Consider the following 17,951-nt stretch of genomic DNA (forward strand, 5'->3'; position numbering starts at 1 on the left):
GGTTCCGGAGTTGCCGACAGCCGGCCACGGTTATCGGGTAAAGCTAATTACACGGAGTGCGACTTTAACGCTCGCTGCATCAGAAGAAACAATGCGGCTGAAACAACTGACCAGACATCCTTGACTAGAACGTTATAACATGTGGAATTAGGGGAAACTCCGACGAAGTAATGAAACGATTGAAAGACTGGTTTGACCCTGGGGATGGCAATCCTGGCGGTCCCTCCTTTGTGGGACTGCCGTCACAGCGGAAAAATATTCGTCTCTCCCGGAAGAGCCTCGTAAGTACACAAACAAACAAACCGCCTCAGGTGCATTCTGTCGTCGTTAAAGACATGGGGCCCTGACACCATAGAAATCATCAGGATGATTTCTCCTTTTGATCTCTATGCCTGACAACCTTACGTTCAACTTTCGGATACGACGACTTGTTTTCTTTTCTTTTTACACAGTTAATACACATTGAAAAGACAACATATGAAACGGGGAGTGCCACTGGAATAGCGGAGACAGCAGAAAGATTACATAATGCGAATTGGAACGATTTACGGGCTTGGCACCCCCGGGGAAGGGGTGGTACCTCACAGCACAAGCTCGCCGAGAATTCTTTGAGGCTCTGACTTCCTTTCTTTTTAATGTAATGACCTGCTTCCTGGAGATGCGGATTACAGTTTTGAAGCCGGTGCAAGGAAGCTTCCCAAGCCGCAGGATCGTGAATCTTGTTCTTCAATGTACGCCGGCAATACCCACTATTCCCACCGTCGTTGTCATGTCAGCATTTCTTCATTTGTAATAAGGTGTTTGGTGTTGGCTGGTGGACTTGCGAATCTTGCTGCACTGTATCTGGAGTTTTGTTTCCCGAATTGTGTTTGTGCTTCGGGCCCAAGTCATGCCCATGTCATGCGCGCTTCCAAGGTGTTACACAAGACATTCTGTCATATCTGGAGTATCTTTCCAGAAGTGAGTGTCATTATTCACTACCATTGCCTAACACATTTATTGGAGACAGAAACAATCAAATCATTATTTCTATTCATAGGCGATGAGAATTTTTTGGGTGCCATAGGTGTTACTTCTGTCAATATTGCAGGTTTCCCCACCATGACCCCATACTTTTGAGGCAGTGGCTTCAAAGCGTATCTGGGCAGTCTTTTCACCCTTCTCAGACTCAAAGGATATGCCCCAAACACATCGAGCCCTCATGATTTTACTTTAGCCACAACCAGAAATGGCTGAAGCCAGGTGGTGTCCCCACTATTTTCTCCTCGAAACAGGACAGCAGCACGGTATTATATTAATTTCATTATGTAATGCAGAGAGTTCAATACACATTTTCTGGGTATTGGCAGCGTTTGCAACTGGTCGGGGGTCCATGATGCTTATTCTACACTTGTCCATGAAATATGCTTGAAGGACACTTGAACAAGATGTGGTACATCACAATTTATTTCATATGCAAAAAGTGGTATGGCCTTTGAATAACAGGACAGATAAAAGTAATCTTGGAGCAAGGATGAGGTCGTGTACACACACGATGCCTGTCAAGAAAATACTAGTTACTTACATTTGTTTTCTTACTTACTCACATAATTACATTTTGTCACCTCTGGCAGGAGTAGACAGTAATAATCAAGATTTGTATTATAGTACAAGTAAGTAACAGTTCCAGAAAAGTACTAATGTCAGAGATATGCAAAAGCTATGACCGAGGTGTGTAACTAACGTGCAAGTTCAAAATCAATACCTCAATTTCGAGCATTACACAGTGAATGCTCTTTCAGTCAAACGTCACATTAGCTTAAACTTATGGTCAACTCAAACACACCATTGTGCACAGGGATATTCACTATGTCGTAAAGTGCAGTCCACTAGTCGAATCACTGCTTTGCTCAAACAAGAAGTGCTGCTGGATACTGGCTGTCGCAGTTACTAATTGTTGACTGTAGCACAGAGTAAAGTACATCTAAGAAACAGGTATTACAGTGAATAAGCAAATACTGAAAACTGTATAGTTATACTGTGGTACAAAGCTTTACTATTAATGCTTGGCTCCACACTCTGGCGATACCTTCTTCTGAAGGTGATGAAGTGCTTTCACTTCTTTCCCAGGCACGGTGCCACATTAATGTCATTCCAGAGCATATGACTGCAGTGTCCACAGCCTGTGAAATTAGGATTTAAAAATTGTGAAAATGAGAGCGCGCAAGCAACAAATTTGAAAGCACACTCTCTAATGCATATACGTGCAGTGAAATTCCTTCAGGTGAAAATGAATTGAGCAGAAGTCTATTTTGGTTAATCACATTGTCATGAACAATGTAGCATAACTCTACCATAATGTCCACTACATAGATCAAGAACATCTGTTGGACCACTACAGCTCTGAGTTCGAGCATATCACCTCACTGGTGAAAGTGATAATGAGGCGGTTCCTGCTGTTGAGGCTGCATGAACTGTCCCTCAAGATAACGGAGAAATCGCAGAAGACCTACTTCATGAGCAAGCTGACAAAACAAGTGCTCTTCATGAACCAGTGAGGCGGAGGTCACGACAATACCAATAAACGAGTTCAAACAGTCATGTTCGTTACATGTGCAAATTCTCCTTTAATATTTAGGCGACAAGCGTCCTACGTTTACTCAGAATTTTATCTACAACTATGATAGCACCTATCACCTTTAAGGCATCCCATTTTTCTGTGTCTGTATGTCTGCTTAGTGAAGGACGCCGAGCTGAATGGAGGTCGCATATCAACCCAGATCACCGTTCATGCATTTTTCAATATGACAGAGTAGCTTACAATATCTAAACTTCTTGCACAGACCAAGTTATATCGGTAACACGCACTGAAAATTTGAGTATTCGCGTTCCATCCCCGTAAGAAATTACTCGGTGTAAGTGTTTACAGACATTATTTGTCATGCTATCACTACCTGCGGTTGAAACAGGTATACGAGACCTGACATAAAAGGCTAGCATGACGTCGCAGCGTACAATATTTGGAGAGGCACATTCGGGAGGCAGAAAAACGAATACGTACCTGCACCAGCTGCCATTTTTGTTTTTGGTTTTGTGGATTGGCTTGGTTATCTGGAGCTCATGCACTTTCGATCGGCTTCGGCTACTACAATACGGCGAAGCCCGCGCTTTGCCGTTGAGGAAGAAAGTCCCTCCGTTCAACTCCTTTGCTCTCTCCCATTTTGCTCCTCAGGCCTTTGCTTCTAGCGTCTCCTTATGATTACTATGCTACCTTGCTAACTCAGGCGTCGTCGTCGTCATCGTGTTCCGTTAGGAGAGCAGCAGTGACGAACATTTTTATTCTAAACGCATCTGCCTCACCAGCAAAGTTAGTTGACTGGCGCTGATGATATGTAACAGTCGCTGGACTCGAAGTTCGTGTTTGCGGTGATCGCCGCGGTAACTGTTACGAGGTCTACTTTCAAGTCAGCATCGCTTACAGTGCTGTTCCGGGAAGATAATTTCCTGAACTTTCAAATTCGGATACGTCGTTGCCGGCTGGCTTTCGGTGGCCCACACTTCGGAGACGCAGCTATATTTCAGGCTGTCAGGGCAGGGCTTCGTAGCCACATTGTCCGTGAGCAAGCACCGTATGGTCTTGTGGAGTGTATTCATACTTTCAATATATGAAATACCATATCTTGCCTCCCTGGTACACATATACGAAATCATCTGCCACCCGAGTACGTTTTCGTATCCTGCTCGTCTGCGCGTGTGTAACAGTGGGCTTGTTTATCCGTGCATCCCTGTACCCGTGTCGTGTGCTCTTGCACCGTAATTCGAAGTTCGTAAACTTTTTGGGTTCAACAGGCAGCGGCTTTCGTGGCAGGAACCATGTCATGTTTTTCTTTTTCTTTCTTTTTTTTGTAGCGGACCCCTTATGGCCACTCATTGAAGAAATGCGAACTGCTAATCACCACGTTGTTGCAACCTAAGGTACAAATGGTAGCGTGCAGGCAGGGAACCAGGCAGAAGAACGTCTCGGGTAACAAAACAACGTTTAATCACATGTTGAGGCGATTATGACAGCAGAATGTACGGGTCCTCTGGATCCCGCGCTTAAATATATTACAATCCGGAAGCTGATGTCAAAGAAGCTGACTGTATACAAGTCGAGACGTCAGCTCCGGTCCAAATAGTGCCTGGGAAATGGGCCAAACTTTCGTTGTTTCATGTCGTCGTGTTCTGAAGTCTGTAGGTCACGATGCCACTCCGTTATTGTCCGAGCCTCCAAGTTCTGGTTAGGTCCGGCTGGTCGACGGGATGAATAGGTCGGTTATCTGATGGTGACCCGTTTTCCCTAATTGTTGTGCTGCTAAGTGTGGAAACGGGTCCACGTGGCATGGCGAATAGAGACGAGTCGCAACAACGTGCACATTTCGCCCTCGCTGAGAGATGGACCTTGGAAACCTTCCTAATTTCGTGTGGGGTCGTCGCGATACCCTTCTGTTTGGAGTTGTCAAAACCTGTGATAACTGTATCTATTTCGAATTCATACGTGGCATTAAACCAGATATGATTTTCTCTGTTCTCGCCTGGTATTGTTGCCCTGGATGATTAGCAATTGCCCTGGATGGACTTCCAAATTTGGATCCGTCGTTGTCGGCTGTCTTTCGTTTCCCCAGACTCCCGAGACACAGCTTTATTTCAGGCTGTCAGGGCAGAGCTTCGTAGCCACATTGTCTGTGAGCAAGCACCGTATGGTCTTGTGGAGTGGTCTTGTGGTGTGCTCTCGCCGCTGGCTAGCGTCTACTCGTCTTTTCCGCCATGTTCAGGATAAGTAGCAAATCATGTTCTAGCCAGCTCGCTAGGATCGTACTGCACTCCGCAGCGGCTCTCCCGTGTTTGGATTGTTCGCTTGGTATGGTCAGTACGAAAAGCAAGCTCTCTTAGAGAGTGTTGTTATCTAGCTTGTAGGACTGTAACGTAAAGTTAGTGTCAGTCCAAAGGTGGACATTCCAGCAAGAAAAAAAGAAGAAAAGAAATCAGTGGGTATAGCATGAGCCAGACCATGGGCGCGTTCCCGGCCACCTCGCGAGCTCGCAATTGCTCCGCTCATAGTAGGCGCTGCGCGTGTGACCGACGGTGTGCCGCCGCCAGCCGACGCATGGCAAGGAACGCCATCTTATGAGTGCGCGTCACGGCTGGCGGCAACCAACCGCGAACCTGCAATAACTCTCTGCAACAGGTGCCTGTTGGAACAGCAATAAGGCTGGAAGTAAATGTAATAAAATGAAAACCATACATTTTCTTTTGTTGACATTCAGAAATAAAGTGCTGCTGCATTGCAGAAATGTGTCCACCTTTACCGCAACTTTTTAAGTCAACTTATAACCAATAACAGCGCACAGCACTGTCGTCTGCTATCGAGTTAGTCGCTTCATATCGACATTCACATCCACAGAGAAAACTTCGTGGTAGCTGCTGAGGTTCAAAATGAACCACAACAGGAACAGCAGCAGCAACAGCAAGGACAGCGAACAAGAAGACCGTGCCGCAGGCGAAGGCGGCGGATTCCGCCATCCATTGCCATTGATGTCCTTGAGCAGCAGCGACAATAGGTGGCGGGACAAAAAAAGAAGAAAAGAAAGATAGACAGGATGACCGCGCTTGTCCAGGTATAGTAAACATAAGTGCATATGATTATGTGTCAGAACCAGTGTTGGAGAGCACATGATTTGCATTACTATGTCAGAGGCTATTGTCTCACGTACTCGAGCAGCAAGATGTTTTCAAAATGTTACGACAACAAAATAGTCAGGGAACTATCTTAAAAATGCAGACATTGCTCATGAAGGAAATGAAGTGCTCATATCATTTAATGGGACACAACAGAGCATTCCATTGTGATAGCAGTATGGCAACCTCTGAAAACATGTTTCCAAATGTTGACCTCTGTGTCGTCTGCCCCTCTGCCATATCACTTTCTGCTTGTCTCCAGCCTTTCTACCCTCATCAACAGCAGCTTACCGTCACCTTTGATCATTTCACCAGTTTCCCGACATTATAATACCCCTACAATACCCCTAGCAATGAACTATTTATTCACTAGGTATTTTTTATGTACTCGTATACACCAGTATGGGGGGGGGGGGGGGGGGGGGTAGCTGATTACTGTAACAAAGCTTCTTTTTAGTACATTTTTCTTAATTCGTTGCCTTTGAGCTCCAGTAACTTCCTCGGGAACATGTTCATTTGTCAGTAAACTTCCTCAGGACCGGCCTCAGTGGCTCAGTTGGTTGGTCGTGTTCGCCTTCTGATCCCAAGATCGCGGGTTCGAACCCAGCCGAGGACGCCAGCAACTTGGTGGCAGGGTACAAGTTGGTTAGACACGCCATTTTCCACGAGGGACGTTAAATACAGGGCGCTGTGTGATGAGCTTTCATCGCACGTTAAACAACCCTCAGCTGGGCAAAAGCAATCCACAGACACACTGTGGCATCGCTAATGATCTCAGTTGTCTCGCGAACTAAATCGCTAATTATATATATATATATATATATATATAAACTTCAGACTAACAGACTAAACTATCAGAGTAACTTGGAGAAAGTTCAGTTTCATTACATGTAAATCTGTTAGTAACCTAGATTTCTTGCACTGTAACTTAAGTGGCAACGAGTTCCCTTTGTATAGTAATTTCCCCATCTCTGGTATATACACATGCACATATTTGACACGGGACACTGTAATCCTTCAATAAATCAGTTCTGTCAGTTTCGTTCTGGTGTCTGTCCTTGTTGGTCACACACATTTCTATCAGTTGATCCTCTGTGTGCAATTGTAGAATTTCCGTACACTTCACCCACATTACATGACACATTCACTTAATGCATCTCGCAATTACAAGTGGCAGCATGAGTCAGGAAGGACAGAGCAGAGGCACATGAATTTAGAACAGCAACACTGTGAACAAAGGCAATGTGTACTGTACAGAAATACAAGTACATAAACACATCTTCCAAATTTTCACTGCTACCTCCACAGAGTAAGAACTGGAAGTGAAACTAAATACTATGATATCACAAATAAACCAGTTCTCACTTTTCCCCTCCACAGCTAGGAAAACATTCACAACATATAATACTGAAAATCTTCGAAAACTCTAAGGAAGTTGCGTGACATGTATGCACATTGCTGTCATTGAGTATACCTTAAAATGTGTATGTACAGGATAATAAAATGAGTTGAGCACCGTAATTTCACGTGCATAAGCTACAGGGACTGTCATTAGGAAGGTCTTTTGAAAATATTTGGCCAGATAGGCCGTGTGCAATACGACACGACTGATTTCTGCGACAAATGAGACCATAGAGAAGGCAAAAAACCCTGTGGTCCATATTCCAGGGTTGGCATGGTGTACAGCAAAGACGGGCAGTTGTAGTGCGCTACCAGGGTCAGATTCTGCCGTTGTTTGGTGTTTTTCATGGATGGACAGGTCAGTTGCCTCCCAGAAGAGATGAATCACTGACACAACTTTCGTTAAAGCTGCCCGATGAAGGCACCAGAAAGTCAGTCTACCTGAATGTGGACACGCCCCTATTACGTATTGTTTGTGCAATGGCAGATCAGTGCGGTTCCGAAGACACTGTTGGCCCTTTTGTTAAAACCACTCTATGGGGAAAACACGATGGAAAAATAGTCTCCAGATGACCTGCTCTCTGAGATAAGCAAGAGGGTATCTGTGAGGAAAAAAAATTGTGCACGTACCGCGGCTAATGCACGCGAAATTATGGTACAGCAAACAGTGATTGTCACTACAATTCACAAGCTCTAGAACAGGGGCCTCAAACTCAAATCAAGTTGTTGGTTGCACAGAGAACACACAACAGCATTTACCATAGAACACCTTATTACAACGTACAATGTTGTGCTAAAAAGAAAAGAGAAATGGAGAGGTGCACTTAATGTGGAGGCATCACAGTGTGTGTTCAAAATTTGTTGCCGAAAAACCCAACTTGGCACTCAAGGGAAGTAAATCAAATGCCTTTCCAAATCCAGTACTGAAAAAGTGAAAACCAATGCAACAAAAATGTGTAGTCTCTCAGAAACAAATACAATTGTCAGGAGAATCCAAATTACCTCCTATTTAGAAATTGTATTGTGCACTTTCTTCACAAAATAGTCTTGGATAAAAAAATTGAAAATCAGTCACACAGCTTGCTGGAGGTGTTTGAGGCCCCTGTTGTAGAGCAGAAGTCAAAGGCACAGTTTTATAGTCACTAGTGACAAAGTTCCACAAGCACAGTAGGTAGTAGGCAGTTAGGTAGTGAAAGATGTCGCCTAAAGCACCGTGCTATAAGGCGACTTCTAACCTGGGTTGCACGACTGCTTGTGGCAACAGCAGTGTCATTGTCCTCTGCATCCTCTGCCCCCGCAACGTGTGCCTCTTCTGTCACGTCATCATCGGGCCTACCTTCTGTATCACCTTCATCAGGTAGCTGAGGTGTATTGTACGCTATACACATGTTCTGCAACACCACACCAGCGTTTATGATGTTATGATGATATGAGCAAAGTGTAAGGTGCAGTACCTCTGAAGGCAGCGGAACCGCATCTTCAGCATGCCGAAACAGTGCTCAATGCACACACGTGTTCGACGGTGTGTGTCAATGAAGTCTATTTCCTTCTGTGTCGTTGGCGTCCGGACAGGCGTCATCAGCCATGGCTGCAAGGGGTAGGCGCTGTCTCCTGTAGATAATTAAAACCTCTCATCCACTATTCTGCAGATGTAGGTTGCATGCCCAATCGTTATTATAGCACGTAGTGCAAAGCAGGTCACTCAAACATGTTACGAGATGTAAGAGACTTTTTTTTTTACTCTGATCGTACTGAGAATGACTGTATCAAATGAATATTCGAACATACGTGCTGAAATAATCGTTCAAGTCACTGCATGCTTTCACTCATCAAGTGTCAGGGAGCAGCTGGTCGCGTCAGTGTGATCTACATTTCTGTTTTATTCTTTCTATTCAATTTGTCGCTCAAGCAATAAGGCACCAGTTGTGGGTCCCATTCCACATCCTTCAATTTCTGGCCGGAGAAGCTAGCAGTTACACCGTGCTAGCCACCCTCCCTTCAACGTGCGAAGACATACTGGGAAACACGAACATTCACCCTCAATATGTTCTCCCTTACATCAAAGCATGCAAAGGGACATTGTGAGGCTTGTATTTTGTTCATCATTCTAAGCTAAGTTTAGTTGCCTCATCTACTTTTATGTGGGCTGTATCAAAAAAATTAAACAATCTGCATCCACGGAAAGTCTGAAATGACAACTTGACACACTCTGACATATATGTAAATATCATATGGAGAAATCTGCTGAGCAGATCATTGCATAACCAACAAAAGCATAACACATGCTCTCTAGCTATACGATGATGCAGTCATGAACTGCAATAGCTATCAGGACGTCACAAAGATGTGCCTTTTATATACATTTCTCTCACGAGGTAGGATTAGGCCTGCAAGCTTCATTTTGAACCTGCGACTCATGTGTTGGCATGCAATAAAATCTAGGCATCACAGATCTTAGTAAGATGTACAATGTTGCAGCGTGAACATCCTCTGCATGCATAAAAGGCAACAAACAAGCAAGAGAATGTACATAGGGGCATCGGAAATACAATGATTTTGGAAACACAGTTGCCTAATTGATTTTTTTACTTTGTGGTACAAAATTGAAATGAAATATTCAGAGATTGAGAAGTTACCCGTCAAAAAGAACTCGTTACAAATTAAGTTACCACGTGCTAAATGTAACTAAGTTAATAACGAAGTTCTTCAGCCGAAATCTAACTCGCAGTTACTGAGTTACTTAACAAAAAGAACGAGCAACTTCCAAGTTACTACGGACAAAAAATGGCATTACGCAGGTGCAGCGTGCGAGCAGTTGAGCCTTGGGTTGACTGCCGAGGAGTGCAAGACGCTTAGATCATTTTCATTTATGCCCAACAATAGACCTCTCCCTGCTTGTAAATAAATGACGTCATAGTGTTCGACAGCGACAAAATTTGGTATAATTAAACTAAGCTCGAAGCTAGTTGAACAAGGGCGCGCCCGAAAGCCACAGTCTTGAGGGGATTACGACATGATCCCTTGAATGGACGAGACCCTCGGTTCTACCTTTCTTTCAATGGGAGACAGCGAACAAGTGCCCCTCGGTCCTACTTTTCTTTCAATGAGAGACAGCGAACAAGTGCCCGTTCGTGGAACCCAGCCGTCGTTCCGCTTTGTTTTGGTTTCAGTATGTGTGCCAATGTCATGATGACGTTTATCTGGTACAGGTCTATTCGAACACTATGCATCTTACCCCCTGTGGGCGCACATAGGTTCAGCTTTATTTCAATGGCAGCGGTTCTTACTTCCTGAATAAAATACTGTCACTCATTGAATATCAGGTTTTATAGCAAAATATGCCATGAAGGAACCGGAGAGAAAGCAAGAAAATATGTGGACGTGAGTGAAAAGCGACTTAAAAGTAACTTGGAACTTAAGTTACTTTGGCAAAGTTCCAAAAAAAAGAACGAGTTCCTCTGAAAGTTACCACGGCGCAAAAGTACCGAGTTACGTTACAAGTTACCAAAAAACGGAACTTAGTTACAGTAACGAGTCACCTCGAACCCTGGAAATATTTGTGCAGAAATAAGTGCCATAAAAGTACGAGAATTGCTCACCGCTAAGACGTTGATGGAATGGTACCCCTTATGGCAATAGTAGTTTCAATCCACGAAGCGTGGATCAGCAAGGCTCGGTTGTTGTATTGCCACTTGGGTACCATCAATTGCACCGGCGAAAATATACACTCAAATAATGAAGATGTTCCCTTCTGACACGACTTTTAGGGGATAATCATTCATTTTGTACCAGGGAGTTGCAGATCACGAATGCTGAAGCTGATCACAATTACGTGCACGTTATATTTGATGTTATAACCAGTTTGTGCTTTTGTATAGTGACTTTGTGTTACACATTGCGTTTAGGCAAAAATGTGAAACGGAGGAGACGTGTTATTCATCATGATTCTTGCATGCATTGTGAGAGGCATTCCTATGTTGTTGATGGAAAACAGGGATTGCTTACCCAGGCACCCACTCTAGTAGAACTCGTAGAACCCGCGCTTTACTTCCAGCTTTTCATCTGTAATCTAGGGGAACCGGAGTTAGTCCCGCCCAAGGTTCATTGTGATGGCTATGCTCACTACGTGGACACCCTCGGATATTGCATGCTTACTGCAAGCGAAGCTCTCTTCCCTCGCAATGTTGCCGAGGAATGCCCCAGTGGCGTAGAAGCGTAGCGCCATTAAAACTCTCTGCTCGACGCTGAGGGTTGTACGACGCCACTGCTGACCTGAAATGTGCCGTTGTTTCAAAATGGAACTTCTGCATTGGTGCTCAAATGCAGTTAGCAAGTGTAATGTTGTACGGCATGTTGCCACAGAAGAAATAAAAGAGGGCGCACGTGTGCAAGGCACGAGCGACGAAGTGATCCGGAGTTCGATGCCGGGAGCGCACGGTCCCAAGTTCTCTGAGCTGTCCTACGGTTCCTTACTCTTCGTTGCCACCTCCTGGACCGTTGCAGGTCGTTACACTGGCGACGAGCGTGAAACTAACGCAGCACAACCGTGAGTTCTCACAGCCGTTAAGTATTCTCAGCAGGACTACCACGTCACCGCATTATGCCTACTTTCGGAAGGCTAGAAGAATTTGAAGATGGCACAGATTGGTCGGAATACCGCGAACGAGTCGAACAGTTCTTCTCGGCCAACGACGTTACCGCAGACAAGCAAAAAGCTGTGTTTCTAAGCTGTTGCGGCGCAAAAACTTACTCTATTTTGCGACGCCTTCTGGCTCCCCAGAGACCAGCGGATAGAGATTTGACCAGTATCTTTAGCGCGCTAGACGCCTATTTCGCCCCCAAGTGCTCCGAAGTCCTCGATCGCTACAAATTCAACTCCCCTGTACGCCGCGAAGGAGAATCTGTGAGTGACTTCGTTGCGGCGTTAAGACGGCTGACGGAGGGTTGCGACTACGGAACCTTCCAAGAGACGATGCTTCGAGACCGTATCGTGTGTGGCGTTAACGATACCTGAATGCAGACCCGCCTTCTAGAGACCCCAGATCTGACCTATGATCTCGCAGTCAAGACGCTGTTGGCCATGGAGACAGCGCAGAAAGGTTCACGGGAAATCAGAAAGACGGAAAACCTTTCTGCAGGGGCGTGCACAATCAACTCAGCGCAGCAACGCCCGCGGGAACCGCATTGCTACCGCTGCAACGGGAAGCATCCAGCAGATGACTGCCCTTTCTCGGATGCCGCCTGCTTCCGCTGCAAGAAGAGGGGGCATCTCGCTCGGATGTGCCAAGCGGAAGATGCCGGACGTCACAGTGATTGACAACGGGTGCGACGGAAGAACAGAGGTCCTAGGAAAGAGAAAGGCACCCGTTATCACAAGGGCGATGTCCACAATGTCGATGATAGCGACGAGTCGTCGGACACGGCTGTTTATGCCATGTGGTCGGCGTCAGCTCGCGGCACCGTCGATCCGTTCATTGTAAATGTCGAAATTGAGGGCAAGCCGATTGAGATGGAACTCGACACAGGGGCGAGTGTCAGCGTCATGGGGGAAGAGACCTTGAAAACTCACTATATTAAGTACTCACTGTATTAAGGTCGGGGCTTCGTCAGTCCTGCTGCGCAGTTTCTCCGGGGAGCTAGCGCCGATCGTCGGGAAAGCGACAGTTTGGGCGAAGTACCGGGAGAAGAGAAGCGCTATGCCCTTATTCGTCGTTAAAGGGAAGGGTCCCAGCTTACTTGGGCGAACCTGGACGAAGGAGTTGCTGGTGCCATTACCACAGTGGGAGGAGGCCCGAACAGTTTCGGTCCAAGACGTCGTTGCCCGACATTCCGCGTTGTTTCAGGCCGAATTGGGCGAATTCCAGGGCGTAGAAGCAAAGATCCACTTGAAACCAGATGCCCAACCCAAGTTCTTCAAGCCGAGACCCGTGCCGTTGGCACTTCAGGAAGGAGTAGCGCACGAACTTGAAAGGCTTCGAAGAGATGGTATCATATCTCCAGTGCGCACGGCTGAATGGGCAGCCCCAGTGGTTCCCGTTCTCAAACAAGATGGCCGGATCAGGGTTTGCGGGGATTTCAAAGTTACAATAAATAAATCCCGTTACACAGGCGGAAAAGTACCCTGTTCCTAGAATAGAGGAACTCCTCACCAAGCTCGCTGGAGGGAAACTGTTTACCAAGCTGGATTTGCGGGACGCATAGGTACAAATCAAAATGCATCCAGAATCGCGGAGAATCAACACGCAGCTCGGACTGTTTGCGTATAACCGATTACCCTTTGGGATCACCTCCGCGCCAGCCCTTTTCCATAGGGAAATCGAGAATCTGCTTCGAGGAATGCGGCACGTCGTAGTCTACTTGGACGATATCTTGATAACCGGAACATCAGACCAAGACCATGTTGACAACCTGGAGCGTGTCCTTTCTCGACTTGAACAGGCGGGATTGCGGTTGAAGTTGGAGAAATGCATGTTTTTCGATCTGCAAGCAGAATACCTCGGGCACATAATTGATGCCGAGGGAGTACATCCAAACCCGCGGAAGGTAGAAGCAGTCATGAAGGCGCCACGGCCGAAAGATGTCAAGCAACTGCAGAGCTATCTTGGGCTCATTAATTTCTATCGGAGATTCCTGCCGAACATGTCTCTGCTACACCCACTCAATCAACTCCTTGGTGCAGACGTGCCGTGGGAATGGACAAGCAAGCATGAAATTGTCTTCATCAAAAGCAAAGAACTACTGACGTCAGCTAAGGTCTGCGTACACTATAATCCGGACCTTCCGGTTATCCTTTGCTGTGACGCCTCGCCTCATGGCGTTGGCGCGGTACTGAGCCACCGATACAAATCTGGAGAAGAACGTCCGATTGCGTTTGCATCGAGAAGTTTGGCACCAGCAGAAGTTAATTACAGCCAGCTCGACAAGGAAGCCCTGGGTGTAGTTTTTGGCGTTACAAAGTTCCGCCAGTACATCTGGGGAAGAGCGGTCGAGATTGTCACTGACCATAAACTGCTGCTGGGTCTTCTCGGGCCAGAGAAGCCGGTACCTTTCCACGGGTCGCCGAGACTCCTGCGGTGGGCACTTCTCCTGTCATCGTATAAGTACGAGCTGGTTCACAGGGCCGGGACCCGAATCACCCACGCGGACGGGCTGAGTCGCATTCCCTTGGAAACCAAGCCCCAGGAAATTGACCGCCCCGCGGAAATATTCATGCTGGAAAGGGCATATTCGGACATTCTGTCACCAACCGTTGTGCGGGAAGCGACAACGAGGGACACCATTCTTCACAGCGTGCGCGAAGCCGTAAGGCATGGGATCTCGCTTCCAATGGACGCATGTTTCATTTCATACAGAGCTCGTTACCCAGGATCTCAGCTTGCATGATGGATGCCTACTGTTTGGAGCAAGAGGGGCTATTCCCCAGGAGCTCCGCGCGGCGGTACTGCAAGTCCTACATGAAGGACGCCCCGGAATTGAAAAGGCGAAAGCTGTTGCGAGAAGTCATGCATGGTGGCCGGGGCTGGACAGCGACGTAGCCGAAACCGTCCGAGGTTGTAGCGTGTGCCAGCAACAGCAGAACATGCCTAGGCGCGTCGTGATGACTTCGTGGCCGTACCCAGAAAAGCCGTGGTCCAGACTCCACATCGACTTCGGAGGACCGTTCAAGGGACACTATTTCTTGGTGTTGGTCGATGCTTTTTCGAAGTGGGTTGAGGTCATACCAGTGACGTCACCATCGGCGACCACAACGATCGCGTGTTTACGCGACATCTTTGCGACGCATGGCCTGCCGGATACCTTGGTCTCAGACAACGGGCCTGCATTTGTGAGCAGTGAGTACAGGGCTTTCCTTAAGCGGAACAACATCAGACAGCTGCTCATTCTACCATATCACCCTGCATCAAATGGCGCGGCGGAAAGGGTAGTGCAGACGGTAAAGGCCAAGCTGAAGAAAAGTACTACAGGGGATTTCAAGACAGGTTAAAGGGTCGACAGGTTAAGACAGGTTAAAGACACAGGTCGCCAGGTTTTTGTTGCACTACCGCACCCAACCACATGCGGTTACTGGACGGACACCAGCCGAACTGCCCATGGGAAGGAAGCTAAGAACGGCGTTGGACTGTCTTCGCCCTGCCTTGGGGCAAAACGTGACCTATCACCAGCTGAAACAGAAGATATGGCACGATCAGCATGCTAGGAATAGCCCAGAGTTGTTGCCAGGGGATACAGTCTATGCTCGGAATTTCAAACCAGGACCAAACTGGGTTCCAGGTGAAGTTTCCCACAGGACAAGTTCGTCGTCTGTGAACCTTCGGCTCTCCGATGGTAGCACCTGGCATAGACATTCCGACTTCGTAAGGGGACCACAAAACAACAGCACTTCGCAGAATCCTCCTGGAAGTCCTGTGCGTGCGGGGCCATCCATGCCTGCGTCACCAAACGCGGACCTGATTCCCCCTCCTGCGGCACCTGCTGTGTCGAGTCCTGGGCGGGACAACGTCCGTCCACTCCCAGGCGCAATTGCTAATGATGGACCATCACAAGCGGCTATGGCGGCACCATCACCGCCCGTTCCGCGGCGGTCTACTCGTCCACAACGACCAGTTGACCGCTATCAGCCGTAACGACTTGACTGTTCATTGTTGGGTAGTTTTCATTTTGTGTTTGAACCTATCTATGTGTTTGGATATGGGGGGAAGGGATGTAATGTTGTGCGGCGTGTTGCCACAGAAGAAATAAAAGAGGGCGCACGTGTGCAAGGCACGAGCGACGAAGTGATCCGGAGTTCGATGCCGGGAGCGCACGGTACCAAGTTCTCTGAGCTGTCCTACGGTTCCTTCCTCTTCGTTGTCACCTCCTGGACCGTTGCAGATCGTTACAGCAAGTGCACTCTACGAGTTTCTATAGTTATACTTACGCCGCTCTAGATCCCACTTCACAGCTTCGCATACCTCTCTAGCTGCGTCCTTAGACAAGCGGAGGGTCGCAATGAAGTTGTCTTCTAACATCGTGGAAAAAGCATCGCTGTAAGTGCGATATGTACGTTCCGGGTCGCGATCGGCGATGCCCTCCCCGTCAAAAATGACGAACAGATCCGCCATTTTGATCGCGAACCCCGAAGCGGTTTGGGTCGTCCTGCCTCCGCTCACAACGGCTACGGTCACGTGATGCAGGAGCCGCCGCCAGGGTAGCAGGGAACGGCTCTTTAGTGCTCCATCGCGAAGCCTGTCACGTGACCAGGCTGTTGCTATGGTGATGGGTGCAACAATAGCGAGCTCGCGCACCTACGACGTGGCTGGGAACGCGCCCCATGTCACTATCTCACTCTTCGTCGTCGTTGGATACCGCTTGGGAGCCCGAAGGCGACCACTTTCATTGTTGACTCTTGTCCGCCACACCAGCAAACTTGTGTAGCTGGCACAGGTGATGGGCAGCTGTCGCCAGACCTCAATTTGCGTTTGCGGCGATCGTCGAACTAACATTTCTGATTACTCGCAGTGGTGGTCCATTGGTGGGCCTCCTGCTTTGGTGACACTACACACTGCCATCGGGCGCATCGTGCGTCGTGAATAATAGTGGACTATTAAATTTAAGAGCGTTTCACACGAATATTTAAAAAAGCGTAAGAAATTAAACAAGCGTTTGTAAAAACGCAAAACAAAGACGTCCAAAACAAAACAAAGAAAATGTAGTTCTCGCAACGCTGAAGCGCTGCCGATCGAGTACAGGTTCTTCCCCCCAGATATGTGTCGAAGCGTAACATTGGCCATCACCAGTTTGTTGGGTCTCCAGCAGGCGTTTGTTCTGACAGAATCCTTCGGAAAGAGCCGAGCGCTAAAGGTACAGAAGCATGAGGTATTCACTTGGCAGGCGAGGACTCAAGATGGACGGCATTAATTACCTCAGTATCGTGGGCTCGTATTGCGACAGAGTCAACGCTGTCATTTTCAAATTGACCAATATGGCTTAGAACCCATTGTAAACATACACAGCGGCCCAGTGGTATGATGTGGCTGCCATCAGTTGGTAGTTGTAAGGAATCATGGAATCACATCACTAATCAGTTTCGTTGAGTAGTATGTTGCCTCATCTAGCGCCGTTTTACTGTCCGTCAGGATTGTCGAGACACTGGGTGTGGACGAGGAGATGCATCTCAAAGCAGCTAGTACGGCAAATGATTCCATAAATGATATGGCGTAGAGCAATTTGATCCATTTTGCAGCTTCGTCCTGTGGGATGTAAAGTACAGCTGTTGATACGCCTGTCTGTCCTGACGCCTGTGAACCGCAGGCTACGCCGTTTTGAGCTCCGCCTGTTCTGCGACGTATTTTGGTAGGGCTGCACACTAAAGTGATTTTGAACGTTCCCTCAGAACGCTTCAGAAGTGTTTGAAATACATCTGGATGATGCGGTGAGTGTAAATTGGAACTGTGGAACGCTGTATATCATGGGATACAGGTTGCATCGCTGAATCGATAGACCTAGTTGGTCAGTAAATAAACGGAGGCGGCACTCGGGAATGATTTTAAACAGTCCGGAAGGAGTTTTGTGAAATTATCGATAGACTCATACGAAGAAGTGATACGAGAGTTGAATGTTAAGGGGGTCCTCTCCGCTCCTTGTTTGCGCGCTACCATCGAGGGATGGCAGCACCGCTGCGAAATTGTTTTCTTCATATTTTTTTTTCCCTCGGCGCTGGGGGCGGAGCGTCCCGCTTGCGCATGTGCCATGTGTCGCTGTCGCAGATCGCAGTGGCAGGAAGGGCCCGAAACTCGCCAGTTCCTTTGCGGGATAAAGTGAGGCGCTTCATGCGTTTCACGTCATCGGACGTCAGAAAACGTCACAAATTGAAC

At 47.4% G+C, this 17,951-nt stretch overlaps 2 protein-coding genes across 2 annotated transcripts; both read left to right on the forward strand.

Moving 5' to 3' along the window:
• Window positions 1-13,311: 13,311 nt before the first annotated feature.
• LOC135373929 (uncharacterized protein K02A2.6-like) lies at window positions 13,312-15,082 on the forward strand. Its single transcript, XM_064606972.1, has 2 exons — window positions 13,312-14,400; window positions 14,465-15,082. The coding sequence occupies exons 1-2, from the start codon at window positions 13,312-13,314 to the stop codon at window positions 15,080-15,082; spliced, it is 1,707 nt and encodes a 568-aa protein (XP_064463042.1).
• Window positions 15,083-15,188: 106 nt separating this feature from the next.
• On the forward strand, window positions 15,189-15,722 carry LOC135373930 (collagen alpha-1(I) chain-like). The gene has a single exon (XM_064606973.1). The coding sequence runs from the start codon at window positions 15,189-15,191 to the stop codon at window positions 15,720-15,722; it is 534 nt and encodes a 177-aa protein (XP_064463043.1).
• Window positions 15,723-17,951: the final 2,229 nt, after the last annotated feature.

The sequence above is a fragment of the Ornithodoros turicata genome, unplaced genomic scaffold (genome assembly GCF_037126465.1).
Source record: "Ornithodoros turicata isolate Travis unplaced genomic scaffold, ASM3712646v1 Chromosome36, whole genome shotgun sequence".
NCBI classification, from domain to species: Eukaryota; Metazoa; Arthropoda; class Arachnida; order Ixodida; family Argasidae; genus Ornithodoros; species Ornithodoros turicata.

Bases quoted from the DNA above. Each gene is read 5' to 3' on its own strand.
- LOC135373930 (XM_064606973.1), top strand. From the start codon at position 15,189: ATGGGAAGGAAGCTAAGAACGGCGTTGGACTGTCTTCGCCCTGCCTTG.
- LOC135373929 (XM_064606972.1), top strand. From the start codon at position 13,312: ATGCATCCAGAATCGCGGAGAATCAACACGCAGCTCGGACTGTTTGCG. The intron at 14,401-14,464 runs GTAAGGCATGGG...CTCGTTACCCAG, and splicing joins TTCACAGCGTGCGCGAAGCC to GATCTCAGCTTGCATGATGG.